At 32.5% G+C, this 14,808-nt stretch overlaps 1 protein-coding gene across 1 annotated transcript in view; it reads right to left on the reverse strand.

Annotated features, from left to right (window-relative positions):
• The window catches only part of LOC134259552 (protein disulfide-isomerase TMX3-like), a 49,576-nt gene extending 34,768 nt beyond the window's left edge, over positions 1-14,808 (reverse strand). Inside the window, exons 1-9 of the mRNA XM_062742140.1 lie at positions 14,724-14,808; positions 12,254-12,302; positions 11,926-11,965; positions 11,467-11,630; positions 11,126-11,206; positions 10,489-10,603; positions 9,996-10,073; positions 9,668-9,734; positions 7,088-7,256 (exon numbers count right to left, since the gene is read on the reverse strand). Of these exons, the coding sequence (XP_062598124.1) occupies positions 7,088-7,256; positions 9,668-9,734; positions 9,996-10,073; positions 10,489-10,603; positions 11,126-11,206; positions 11,467-11,630; positions 11,926-11,965; positions 12,254-12,302; positions 14,724-14,754 (794 nt within the window). The 5' untranslated portion in view covers positions 14,755-14,808. The remainder of the gene's footprint in view (positions 1-7,087; positions 7,257-9,667; positions 9,735-9,995; positions 10,074-10,488; positions 10,604-11,125; positions 11,207-11,466; positions 11,631-11,925; positions 11,966-12,253; positions 12,303-14,723) is intronic.

Below are 14,808 nucleotides of genomic sequence, written 5' to 3' on the forward strand. Positions count from 1 at the left end.
GATATTGTATTGTACAAATCATGTGCTAAATTGACTCTGGAAAAAATTAAAGCCTCAGCTTATATGACACTCTAACAATATCAGGAATTATGCATTACAGAGGTTTAGGTGATGTTTTAAACATTTACAAGACCAGCAAGAGGCCCATGGGCCTCAAAACTCACCTGAGTCACCTGGGCCCTCATGTTCTGAGGAAGATTTTAAAAACTTTCACACTTCATTCCCATAAACCATTCTCTGAGTCTACTCTGTAGTCCCATGCAGTGGATAAATCGTGATTAAATTTGAATTCAATCCACACAACATGGGGATGCTTCGATATCAATATACATCTAAACTTCAAGTTTCTTTTACACTGTTCTCAAGTACTGTGGATATATGTCACAGTGATTTGGAGGTCCAGACCACTTATTCTTTAAGTATTTTACCCTTTATATCTTGAACTATAGGAGTCTTTGTTCTTTCACATTCCACATTACAATTAAGGTCCGACTGTCTATTTAAATGGCCTTGCTGTTCTAAAGAAAGGATGTTTAAAAGCGTTTTCTCCTCTCTACATGCATTATGTAAAATTTGATAAATATTAAGAGATTTTTTTTCTTCCAAAAAATGTGGCCCAATCCCACCCCTAGGATTTGAACACTTTTAAATCTGATTTGAACAAATTTGAATCTACACTATGTCAGAAGTCTTTAAAAAAACTTTTTATCTTTTTATTAGCCCAGTGGTATACTAAAGAGATTTTCTTTTTTAAAACACTTACCCTATTTTTTCTTTTCTTAATTACCTATCCTCCAAAAAGGGCCTTATAGCTTTCATTTGACAACTTAATAATCCTTAAAGGGGGAGGGGGAACTGGCCCAGTAGTCCTCCATGGAATCTGAATAAGTTGAAAATGTGAAAATATATGATGATTACCATGAACATGCAACTACGACAAAAAAGGGGCATATCTAGATCAAAGAAGCTTTAGCTGAACTTATTAAAAAAAACTGATAAACATTAAAAATCATTGCAAAGTTTTCACTGATTGACTTGAACTGCTTTCCACTTGATTCCATGGTTCAAGATAGGCACAACTTTAAAGCATGATAAAATACCTCATGTAAGAATGCATCAAGAAGTAGAAATCTGAATGAATGGGAAGGTGACTCATGGAGCCGCAGACAGATTGGAATTTTAATATCAATTTTAAAACTTTTACCAATAATTGTCTCTATTAAAATACAAATCATTTGAAAACAAGATGTGTATGTGAAACACTATCTGATGCCCTCGTATGGCAACATACCAAAGGTTTGATTTTCTCAAATGCAAATCAAACATGTTGATACCCAAAGTATCTCACAAGAAATACAAATGTGAAATAAAGAACACTATCACCACCTGTTCAAAAGTTAGGCCAAAGTAAATGTTTTTTAAAGGTAAGTCAAACTCTGGGGTCAAGGTCAAAGGGTCAAGGTTGTTGGTTTCTAAAGAAAGGCTTTGTCACGAGATTACATATGGGAAGTATGAAAGCCCAAGCTCTAATTGTTCAAAAGTTATGACCAAGGTTAAAGTTTTTAAAATGTAGGTCAAACTCCAAGGCCAAGGTCAAAAGGTTCTTGATATCAAATGAAAGCGCTTGTCACAAGGATTACATTTGTGAAGTAAGAAAGCCCTAACCCTACCCTTCAAAGGTTATGGTCAAGATTTGTCTTTCTTTAAAAAAAATAACACAACAACTTTGACCCTTTGACCTTGGAGTTTGACCTACCTTTCAATAACCTATCCTTGGCTGTGACTTTTGAGCAGGTGGTGCTTAAAGGCTTTCATATTTCACAACATTTCTTGTGAGAAGACCCTAATTTGGGTACTAATATATCTAATTTGCATTTAAGAAAAGTTAAATATTCGCTATGTTGCCATATGGGGGCATTAGCATTTCACAAACACATCCTTTTGTTCATTTAAAAACTTGACACTACTCTCTCTTTCTTAAAATAAAAAAAAAAACCACATCACTCTGTTCCTGTTGAAATATATATATAATGCTGTATGTTGTGTGAATAAAAAAAAAATAAATAAAAAAAAATAAAAACTTGATACTGATGGAAATAGACTATTCTTACAGTCCTCATTATAACAACTCATCAGATGAGCTGTAATCATTTGATCCAGGGAGTTAATCACACTGAATTTTCAGATGATTACAGATGACAAATAGGAAAGTCAAGGCAAGGAAAAAAATCAGACTGACTAAGGTATGCAAGTTTGATTCCCCTCTAGTTACCAATGACTAAAAACAGATGTTTTGGTGAAATGCATGACACCAGAGGCTAAAAATTCCTGCAGTGGTATTACACATTTTCTCTGAACCCTGAACTTAAACCCCCTTGTTCATCTACAACCAAATAATCTAAATCAAAGTGTGTATTAACAGAATACACAGAAAACAAACTAGAATATGTCCAATGTTTTGTAGTTGAATATGAAATTTATTTCATGAGTGGGACAGATTTTTATTTTAATTTCACAAGTGTGAAGCATAATATCAAAAAATCCTGTCAAATATATAAATAGGCAATATAATCTAATGTGACAAAATTTAACAGTACAAAGTAATGAGACTGGAATAATAGCTAGAACAGGTTGGTTTGTTTATAGGTTATCTTTGAAATGAAGCAAACTCTATTTCTATTGAAACTAAATTATAAAAAGAATTTAAAACTCAAAGTGGTAAAAATAATGATTGGGTCGGTTTATCAAACAAATCATTTTATATTGTTGGCCTAACATTAAGAGATCAGGAAATCTTACAGATGAAATAGATATCTAAATCAAGCTTATCTCCCAGAAAAATCTCTGATACAGGAAATTTTTCAAAATCATCTTTGAAAATATAGAAATAAGGGGAGTATCCTGTTAAATGTACCTGTCAGCATTTTGTGTGCATTTCAAGTGATAAACACTGTGCATATATCATAAAAATTCACAGATCTCTTCTCAAAAATGATATTTTTTAAAACCAGTTGAGGTGCATTAAGTTTGACAAGCTATATCTGACACATAGTCTAAGAATATAATATATCGGGTTGTAATGTGAAGAGTCTGTGCGGTTGATTCATAATGAATTGTGTCCTTAAAATACTTAGTCTCCTCTCCGCCCACTCCATATTTTTAATTATTAATGCTACACAAAAACGCTACTGTTTTAACAGGGGGATTAGTCAACTGTTGATAGCAATGACTGTAAGGTCATTAGGATCCAAGAGAAAATTTAAAAGTTCAAGGTATTGAGGACCCTGGTGGTGGAATCATTATCTTATCTTGGTAATAAAATGGAAATTAAATTGTGAGTGGGCTTAAAACCACGTAGTAAACTAAATTACTTAAAGGGGAAGATCTTTAAGACAAAATATTTCAAATTTTGAAGATTAACACATGACCAGATTTTTGGTAAACAAGATAAATAACAAATAATCTCTCTCTATTCAGTGTATGTTCAGATTGAGTTTGAGATGAACATTTCTGTTACAATGTGAAAAACAAAATAAATACATGTACTCTATTACTCATTCATTAACTCTTGCACTGAACTCAGAAAGTTAAACACTCACAGCATAAAATTTTTCAAAAAATGTGAACTGCTTAAGTCTTTTGATTTTTGGCATGTCTCCCTCATCTAAGAGTGCAGGGATATTACATGATAATTTCTCATTAAATTTATGTGTCCAAAGCCTTTATTCCCATGCTTCTTCTTAAATAGTTTAGAAAAGTACACACCAATTTCTGCCCTGGATTAAAAAGTGATCAAGTCAAATTCTTCTGTTATCTAAGATTACAACGAATTCACCCAACTGAATTAAAAACTGTCACAGATACTTAGGAAATTCACCCAATACACCACAAGCCATTGTAACAAAAACTCAATCCTGTCACTTAACCCCGCTCTGTAACTGATAGTTAAGGGTGGCACTCACACGAGAAAAGGGGACACAGCAATTAGTATGCAGTGTTAGGCCTATTTCTTGGGATCCATTTCATGTTATTGTCTGGTATATAACTTATCTCCATTTTCAAAGCTACAATGACTGAAGTTTTTAGACTTCCGAGACCTCTAAGTAAAATTAACCGAGACATGATATGTCCGTATTTAATTTTTTACATACCTGTACTTTCTCAAATACTTGCGTAAAATTTGTTAAATTAGAAATAAACTGAGTAAACTTAAAAGCTAGGAATATCTGTGTTCTTGATTACAATGTATAAAAACATTCCTTGGCTTATCTGCACATAAATAATTTAAAAAAAAACTGTTTAGAAGACCCTGTAAAATTATTTTTAAAACATCAAACAAAAAAGTTAATAGAAAACAAATATGCTGTACAGCTTCCCTCAGTATGCAATCAATGCTGCCATTGTTTGATAAAGCATGTCAATTAACTGGCAGGTTAGTCAGGTACAAGATACAGGTACGATAATATACACCAGGTAATCCAAGCCAAATCAGCTGATTTAATTAGAGCTATCAGAGGGTGTGTCACACAGAAGAACCCGTGTGTTTGGGGGGATTAGATGACCTGGTGCCAGGTGCTCCAGCACTTCTGAGAGAATACACTGCAATTATTCTTGAATGGAGTATTTCTTACCCAATGTTTTATTGTTGTCACAGAACTGTTTCAGGTTGTTATTCCTCTTCTTACATTAATTAAAGTACATCATTGCAGAGACTTGGGATACTGAAATATCCACTAAAACAGTAGCCTTATGTCATCCAAAAAGGTTAAAGAAAGAAGGCAAAATACTATCCTACCTTGACTATCACTTTCATTCATACAGTCAGTTACCAATGATTAATCAATGTAATCCTAGTCTTCCTATATCTTACAAAACATTCACATTTGATTGTAGTAGTTTAAGAAAATAAAAACTATATACTTGACAGGTCTTGTTTTCACTACTTCCTGAAAAACTAATTCTACTTATCTTAACTTCATTCATCTGCCTATATCACTCTCTTATTGAAACACCTCTCAGTACATTTAATCTCACAGTATTTTGCTACTCAAACTGGAGAAATTCACACTCCTTCTAAAATCCTATAAAACAGTGTGCGCGAAAAACTTTTTTCAGCACTAGCCCAATCGGGCTTGTAATGAAGAAGAATAATTACTAGCCCTACATCATAAACAGATTTATGCTAGCCCACATACTATATACAACATGAATTTGATTTATATTGTCTTGCTTAAAACAGACGAAATTCATATTGATAGACATAACGCAGCCATAACCGGAAGTAAATGCTGATGTGTATTATATAAACCCAAACTGTACAGAGAAGACCGATTGAAAACAGTTATATTTATTCTAAGGAACACGCTTAAACAAAAGAAACCCTCGCACATGTAAAAAGAAAGGAAACAATAAGAATTCTTATACTTATTTTATTACTTTTAAAGATTTATCAACAAATAAATGTAAAATGCATGCAACTTTTCACTAGACCCATCGGGCTAGTGCTGACCTACATTCTACTAGCCCGATCGAATTTTTACTAGTGTTCGGGCATCGGGCTAGTCCTTTTGGCGCACACTGATAAAAAGTTTTTATATGATGCATGAAAAAAATTCATTATCCTTAAAGCTGTACCTGTATCCTCTACTTGATTATAATGTATCCCCTACAAGGCTATATCTTATTGACTACGTATCTGTATTTGTATCCTCTGCATCAAGAACTATAATGTATTACATCCATGATTTTTACCTTTATCCTCTACATCAAGGACAATATTGCATCCCCTATATAACTAAATCTGTATCCTCTACATCAAGGACTATACTGTATCCCCAACATGACTATATCTGTATCCTTTAAATCAAGGACAATATTGTATACCTTACATGACTATATCTGTATCCTCTTTATCAAGGACTATATTGTATCCCCTACATGACTATATCTGTATCCTCTACATCAAGGACTATATTGTATCCCCTACATGACTATATCTGTATCCTCTATATCAAGGACTATATTGTATCCCCTACATGACTATATATGTATCCTCAACATCAAAGACTATATTGTATCCCCTTCATGACTTTATTGTATCCTCTATATGACTTTACCTGTAACCTCTACATCAAGGACAATATTGTATCCCCTACATGACTATATCTGTATTCTCTGCATCAAGGACAATATTGTATCCCCTACATGACTATATCTGTATTCTCTGCATCAAGGACAATATTGTATCCCCTACATGACTATATCTGTATCCATCAATATATCAAGACTATACTATATCAAGGACAATATTGTATCCCCTACATGACTATATATGTATCCTGACATATTGTATCCTGCATCAAGGACAATAACATCAAAGACTATATTGTATACATCAAGGATTTTATTGTATCCTTAACATGACTATATTGTATTCTCTTCAAGACTTTCTCTCTCTATCCTCTACATCAAGGACTATATTGTATCCCCTACATGACTGTATAGTATCCCCTATATGAGTATATCTGTATTGTCTGCATCAAGGACTATATTGTATCCCCTACATAACTATATCTGTATCCTCTTTATCAGGGACAATATTGTATCCCCTTCATGACTTTATCTGTATCCTCTGCATCAAGGACTATATTGTATCCAGTATATGACTATATCTGTATTCTCTATATCAAGGACTATATTGTATCTCCTACATGACTATATCTGTATCCTCTATATCAAGGACTATATTGTATCTCCTACAAGACTATATCTGTATCCTCTACACCTCTACATCAAGGACAATATTGTATCCCCTACATGACTATATCTGTATTCTCTGCATCAAGGACAATATATCTGACTATATTGTATTGTCTGTATCAAGGACTATATTGTATCCAGTATATGACTATATCTATATCCTATACATCAAGGACTATATTGTATCCTCTACATGACTATATCTGTATCCTCTACATCAAGGACTTTATTGTATCCTCAACATGAGTTACCTTTGAGTTAGATCAAACTTCTCTTTTTTCTCTATATGACTAACCTCTGTGTTAGATTTGACCTCTACATGACCTACCTTTGTGTAAAATCAGACTTCTCTCTATCTTCTGGATCAATAACAATCATAACTAGTGTTTTTCCACTCTCTGCCATGTCATTTATATTTCCTCCTGACACCTTTGGAAATGCTGTGAAGCGTTCTCCATTTATCCATTGCTCCAATGATGATATGGAACTATCAGGTTCTACAGAGAAAAACAGGCAATCATTATAAATGTAAAAATGTCCTCAAAACCAATGTTTCTCTCCAAATTACCTTATATGTGTAATCATATTATATTAATTTTTTTCCTGTATCATTCCCTTAAAGGTTTTCCATCATCAAAAAAATTGTGGAACTTTCTATCCTAGATATTTATTTAAAAATATGTACTAGTAAGTTAGCAATCAAATAAAAATATAGAGAACTTGAAGACTAAATATCAAGTGGGGACTGAGAAACATAAACAATTCAAACCTAGATGTATACTGTATACATGGATATTTTCGCCCCATGTTATTTTCGCCTTTCCATACTTACAAACAAGTTTGCCCCATTTTAAATTCGCCCAGTCATAGTTTTGTTTAAGAAATTATTCGGTATTCTTTGAATTCGCCCCATTTTAAATTCACCCAAAAAAGGGTAGGGCGAAAGGGGCAAAAATAAAGCGGGGCGAAAAATTCCCTGTATACAGTATTTGACATTTTACTATGCTCAATTTTTCTGTGATACCAGGCTCCAGATTAAAAGAAATTCTAGAAGAAAAAGCAACCTTGGCATTAATAGTGAACTTGTTCAAGTCATTCTAAATAAAATTTGCTGTGGAAATATTTTTAGAAGAGTGAATTTTTGTTGGAATGACAAAAAAGGTAAATAACTTTAAAATCTGAAAGTACTTGAAGGATTCAAATGGTTAAATAGTTAAATGGATAAAAATCTTTGAAATTAGGTAATCTTGTAACTTTTTCATTCAAAACTTTAAAATAAAAGCATCTAAAAATATATATACATTGGGTTACTAAGCATAAGAAACTTACAAGCAAGTAAACATACAAAAACTGTGAAGTATACACTTGATAATTGCTGACATGTTCAAAACACATGTTTACTTATTATCAGGCTGTCAGAATTATTATAAAACCTGAAATCTTAAGAGACAGACTAACAGCTTTAAAATTCTGTACTGCATTCCTTTATGTCTGGACAGAAAATTTCTATCACATGGTTTATTTGATAGTTGTGTCTTACACACTGCTAATTTCCTAACCACCTGATACCTCAGGGCTGATATGTGGGCCTGCTGAGATGAAGGGAATTTGAAACACAGGGCTTACAAATATCCACGTAATTTACTTCAAAAGTTTATATTATCAACTCATGTTTTATCCCATGTTATAAATATCAAAGATTAGAACCATGTGATTTTCTTTTTATTGATTTTCACTGTCAAATCTGATATTCTTGAGAATTATACCACATCATTAAACAACCTGACACAGTTTAATGATTTCTGAAGAAATAGGCCGCAATGGGGTTTGGTCTTCATTATAATGAACAATTGCATATTTATATTGCAGGATCGTCCTTAAGAATTTAAATATCAGCCTCAGGGTACATCAAAAATGTTGCAGGGGGTAGGTGTTCTCCCCTTAATAAGGGGTTATGGGTGAATGCCAGAATAATTGGGGGATAATATTGGTATAGGTGGGGAAATTCCCTGCCCCTTGGGTTTAAGGGACAACCCAGATACAGTAATTCTATCAAGCTCAAACAGGTATAATAATGGTATACTGTATAGCAGGTTAAAATCGCGGTTGGAAAAGATCGCGATTTGTTCAATTTTCAGCAAATCACGGTCGTTTGAATTCGCGGAAAGGATAAATTTCTTAAACATTTCTTAATCAGTACTTGCATGCATTTTTCTGTAGGTATATATTGTTTGAACTGATATTTCCCGTCTCTGTCTTAAGAAAGTCTGTACAAGTATATCTCGCATATCAGACAGAAAAGTCGATTTTGATCCCGATTAAATAATAACGAAACACCGCACTGATCCTGATTTGAAGTCAAAATAATGTTACGCATTAAAATTATTTTTTTCCAGGTCCAAATCAGAAAAAAAATTCATACCGCATTCAAAATGTTGAATTTTAAATCATATAATTGAAAATTAATAATTGAATTAATTGTCGTTACCCTGTTTACTACGTAAATGCCTTGATTAAAGGTAATGACTGAGTGATACGCACGGGTGGGATTAAACAAGCATGTTTTATTAAATGATTACATCGCAAGTCTATTAGATTGCAAAACTAATCGTTAGCTATAGAAATAAATTAAACAATTCATAAGCTTTAAAAACACCAACGACTACGTGTTTATAATTGATCCATACACTCGCATAATTATAAAGACAGTCCACAGCTAATCACAGATAATAATAAAATTTCAATTTATCCTTATAAAACTTTTAAAGAATTATTCACTGTGTGTTGAATTCGCGGAATTTCTTTTTCCGCGAATATAGCGAAAATTAACTCCGCTAATTAATTTCCTGCTGTACAGTACATAGTTCTTTCTTGGTTTCATTTTTTACTTTTAATTATATTTTTTTACCTGTATATTCAAACCAAGTCTGATCCTTGAAAACTAAGACTGCTGGGACTTTTGTTAACTCAACATCCTAGTTAGAAAAGATAAACTGATTTATCTCAATGTACAAATAACAGACAGTTCTCAGCAAAAGCAATTTAAACCTTCATTTTCAATTAAATTGTTAAAGATGATATCTCTAATGATTAACTGAAAACTTTAAAATTAGTGAAGTTTCTCTAAAAATTAAATATTGAAACATTGCTATAAAGAGTTGGAGCTTCAGTCTGCATATTCCTCCTATCACAAGATTCAGTGTATCTTGGAAATAAAATAAGACTTTTAATGGAACCTTTGTTAATGTTTTCTCTGTTCCAGCATAAAAGTAGGACTGGGCTGCCATTTTCTCTGCTATACTTGAGTATGCTTTCTAGATGTAAGAAAGTAAATAAAACTTTAACCAATTTCAATTTCTAGTCATTTTGTTAATTTGTTTGGGAGGGGGAGGAATTTAATTATCTCCTTAATTTAAAAGAAACTTAAAGATATAGAAAAAGGTTAAAGTATTGTAAATTCATATCATATTACTGTGAGGCTAATTGTTTGATGAACAGATTATTAAACAAAACCAATGGACTGATAAATATGAAGAATCTATTTGGCTACTAGCATTTTAATAACATTAAGTATTTCATAATCATTTCATATTACTGTAAATAAATTGTCCGTTGATTGGCTGATTAAACTAAACCAATGTACTGGTAAATATCAAGAATCTTTTTGGCTACTGGTATTTTAATATTTCATATCATCAGTTTTACCTAAATGTAAATATTAAGTCTTACATAGAGATCATGTTCTGTGTCCCCATCCCCAACATACAGAAAGAAGACACCATCTTTGTGTTCTTGTTTTCCCTCATTAAATTTTCCTATACTGGCCATACTTCTCACAGGGGGCCTGAAAATCATTACAGATATTGCCTGTTTATAAAAGGAGATTATCCAAAACAGCAAGATTTTATTTCTTGTATAAGTTTTTTTCTGTCATTGAAAATAAAAGTTTCTTTTATCAATTATTGTCCAAAAAGTGGAGCATGACAGAGGTATGAAATGAAAGAAACACAACTCTTACTGATAAATAATCCTAAAGGAGTTACCACATTTCTGTAGGATCTAGTTTATTTTTTATATTTTTTATCACTACTGTGGTTTTATCAATTTTCTTTGGTATTAATTTTTGTGTATTTTGTAAAACAGATGTTTTGGAGAATACCTAATTTTGCGGGGGAAAAAACATTGCCAATACATGTACAAATGAATATTAACATATTTCTTAAGTCAATGAACGTTTAATTTCGTGGATCTGCTCAACAACGAAATCCTTGAAAAATTGGTGCTCAGCAAATATTGATGAAACCACAGTATATTGTGCGTATCATTTACTTTCAAAATTAAATGTTTTTTGCTACAGTAAACTCACCCACTAGCTTTTTTAACAAACTCCAGTATATCTTCCTCGGATCGTTCACCACGATGTGTATATATCGTGTCTCCATTAATGCTGAATAAAAGCATCAATATTGTTTTTTTGTTACATTTTTAGCTTTTTAAAAAAAAAATTATGTGCACTTTTTTAAAACAAAGACTCCAAATCAAATATGCCATCATATCATTATTATGTCTGTTACAAATTCTATAAAACTTAACATTTGAATTGGATCGTCATCATGGCCTATCTAACAGCAATTTTTACATATGATATGCAATGGTAATTTATTTTTCAATTTTTTGTACATTAAATTTGATTAAATTTCCACTCACAATTTAATGGTAGGAAATCCTGCCACATCGAAGGCTGAGGCTACAGCTGAGAAGCGCGTACAGTCCAGCTTGGCCACATTAACGGGGTGGTTCCTCAGCGTACTGGCTACTTGTTGATAGATTGGTTCTAATTTCTTACAGTGACCACACCATGGGGCATAAAACTAAACAAACATGTAAAAATAGCCCCTGTCATAATTATATAACTCTTCAACTAAATACAATTTAAACTGTCTAACTGTAAACTATAATTTAATAATTACATGTTCAGATACATGGCATCTAATTGTAAATTGATAAATTGCTTACGGTACATATCATTCTCTTAAAAGATTCTTCAAATTCATTATAAATATTCTGAATTATATATACTTTTTTAGTACATGTATTAGACTGTGACATTTGTTATTTTATTTGTCAGGCTGGTATAAAACATGGAAAGGATGCAAATGGACTTACCTCAACTAACCACATTCCCTCATTCCTTTTCTCTAAAAAGCTGGAAAGTAATCAGATTCAGTCACTTATACTATTTTAACACAAATATTACATACATATACACTATCTTCATATATTCAAAGATAATTTAATTTTCATCTTACATGTAAATTTCAAACAAGTTTTTAAACAATCACTATAGCTGTTTTTATAGAATGACATGTTGCAGAAAATTAAAGATATATTAATATATATATATATTAATTAGGACAGATAACTTTTACATTCTATGTTATTTGATTATTTAGTGGCCATTTGTATTTTTAAAAAAATCTTATTATTTAGTTACCTTTGATCAAGTTCAATTACATGTGACTTTATGGATCCGATAAGTAGGCCTAGAAAAAAGAAAAATATGTTTACATTGATACATAATAATCTGCCATTTGTTTAACAGGTAGGGGTGTTTATAATTAATTTCCCCTACTGAAACTTCTTTGATTTTGAACATGTTTCTGAAATGATAATACAAAAAAATCAGGAGACCAAAACATGAGTTACGGTAATTATTCCAATTTCATTTAGGCCTTACATCTTTTTTTTCTTTGGCTAGGGGGTAAACAAACAGGTACACATTTTGACTACTGTGTAATGACTTTGACTATGGATTAGAAGCCTGAGTAGCTCAGTTGTAGAGCACCTGACCAGTGGTGCAGCAGTCCCAGGTTCGATTCCCGTCCAGCCATACACTTTCTGCTTTCCTGATACACAATTTAATAGGTTGAACACCCCTGCTTGTGTCTTTGAAGGCAAAGGAGAGAGATAAGGAGAGAGGGACATAATGGTTTAGACTGTGGTCCTTATTGGTTTGGAGAATGTCAGACACCTCTGCCCAATGACACCTTGACCCACTGACATCTTGGCCAATACTTGATATCGCAATTACTCAACTTAGTGGAACTCTTTCGCGATGGAGGTAGTAAACGTCTTTTGGGTGGGGACAAATGTGCTGTTGAATACAATGCAAGATCGGTCATTGTAGAGTTTATAAGGATATATGAGTAAAAAATCCTGGTGGAATACCTTGCTTAAAAATTGCTGAACCAGCCTAATTAATTTTTCAGACAAGCTTATCCTAAAATGTTACATTTTTAACGATATTTTTAACTAAGCAGACTTTTCTCATAAAATTTTCATTGAAAATCGTCACATTTTAAAGCTGATAAAATATTCTAAACTTTCCTTAGTTGACAATATACTATTTGGAGTCCAATTCTTGGCAATACATTGTACTTTCGGCATTAAATTGATCGAATCATTTGATTGTTACTACTGTAAACAATGTCATGTGTCCCCAAAATCTAGAGCTTTCTCAGACTCTCCCGCAAAAGAGCGGAAGTAAGTTAGATAACTGCGAGGTACTCGCGATATTACGTATTACAGACAGGCCCAAGATTTAAGACAGGTTGGCCAGTCTATAAGACACCTCGGCCCAAGCAAAAGTTCATTGTGAAATGTGTTATAATTTCAATTTCATAATTTGCGACTTAAATAAAATATTTATTGAGTATTATAAAGCAGACAAATAATTCATTATTTTTTTAATTAAAAAAATCTCAATGAGTATATTGAATATGATCAAGGAATCAAAGTGCTAGTTCATAAACAATCAAAATAATACGGCACATCCTTTTGATTATCAAGTGTGTGTCATATAATAATTTAGAGGTTAATTATGAATAGGCTTAATACGCTATATCGCGACTACCAATGAGAACCTCGCAGTTATCTAACTTACTACCGCTCTTTTGCGGGGGAGTCGAGAAAAGTCTAATTTCTGGGAGCAAATGACATTGTAGTGACAATCGAATGATTCGAACAATTTAATGCCGAAATCACGATGTTTTGCCAGATATTGAACTCCAAATAGTAGATTGTCAAATAAGGAAAGTTTAGAATATTTTATCTGCTTAAAAATGTGACGATTTTCAATGAAAATTTAACGAGAAGAGTCCGCTTAATCAAAAATGTCGTTAAAAATGTGACAATTTAGGATTGGCTCCTCTCAAAAATATATTAGGCTGGTTCAGCGATTGTTTAGCGAGGTATTCCACCAGGATTTTTTACTTATCTGTCCTTATAAATGCTACAATGATCGATCTTGCATTGTATTGAATAGCACATTGCCCCCACCCAACAGTACATTCCTACGAAAGAGTTCCGCTAAGTTTAGTAATCGCGATACCAAGTATTGTGAGACAGTACATTTACATCCATTGAATATTGTCAGAGAAACAATGAAATAATACAATAACATACAATCTTTATAAATACATTTACAAATTTGTATGAATTTATGAAAGAATTGCTTCTATGTAGAAATTTAGTATTCATTAATTCTAAGCAAATATTTTAGGGCTGAGGTGTCAAATGCCCAGGTGTCTGTATACCGGGTTGGATACCAATTTTGAAAAATGTTGATGGTAGTACATCAAACAAAAATAACTATATAGATATCCATGGTCTGTATAGCCCAAGGTTCTGCAAGAGCTTCAAAAATTAAATAGCTTTATTAAGCAATCACAAATAAGCAACTTTTCCCTTTTAAGTTTTTCAATAAGGGACGTTAAAAAATCACACACAAATCAATGCATGCTGGCTTGTTTCAGTTATGAGATTCGAGGAAATTCTGACTACCAATGGAAATAATAAGGACCCTTGCAAAAACAAAATATTGGACATTTAATAATACTTTTGACATTTCGATATGAACAATACATGATTTTATAATACATAAATAAACACAATCTGAAACAAACCTAAAATTAAGGCAGATTGTACGGTTTTCATCTCTCAGCATCCCACTTCAGCCACGAACTATCTAATTTTCGATAGAGTCGAAAT

Source organism: Saccostrea cucullata, unplaced genomic scaffold (assembly GCF_032062105.1).
Source record: "Saccostrea cucullata isolate Sc308-1 unplaced genomic scaffold, CSIRO_AGI_Scuc_v1 ctg707, whole genome shotgun sequence".
In the NCBI taxonomy this organism is placed as follows: domain Eukaryota; kingdom Metazoa; phylum Mollusca; class Bivalvia; order Ostreida; family Ostreidae; genus Saccostrea; species Saccostrea cuccullata.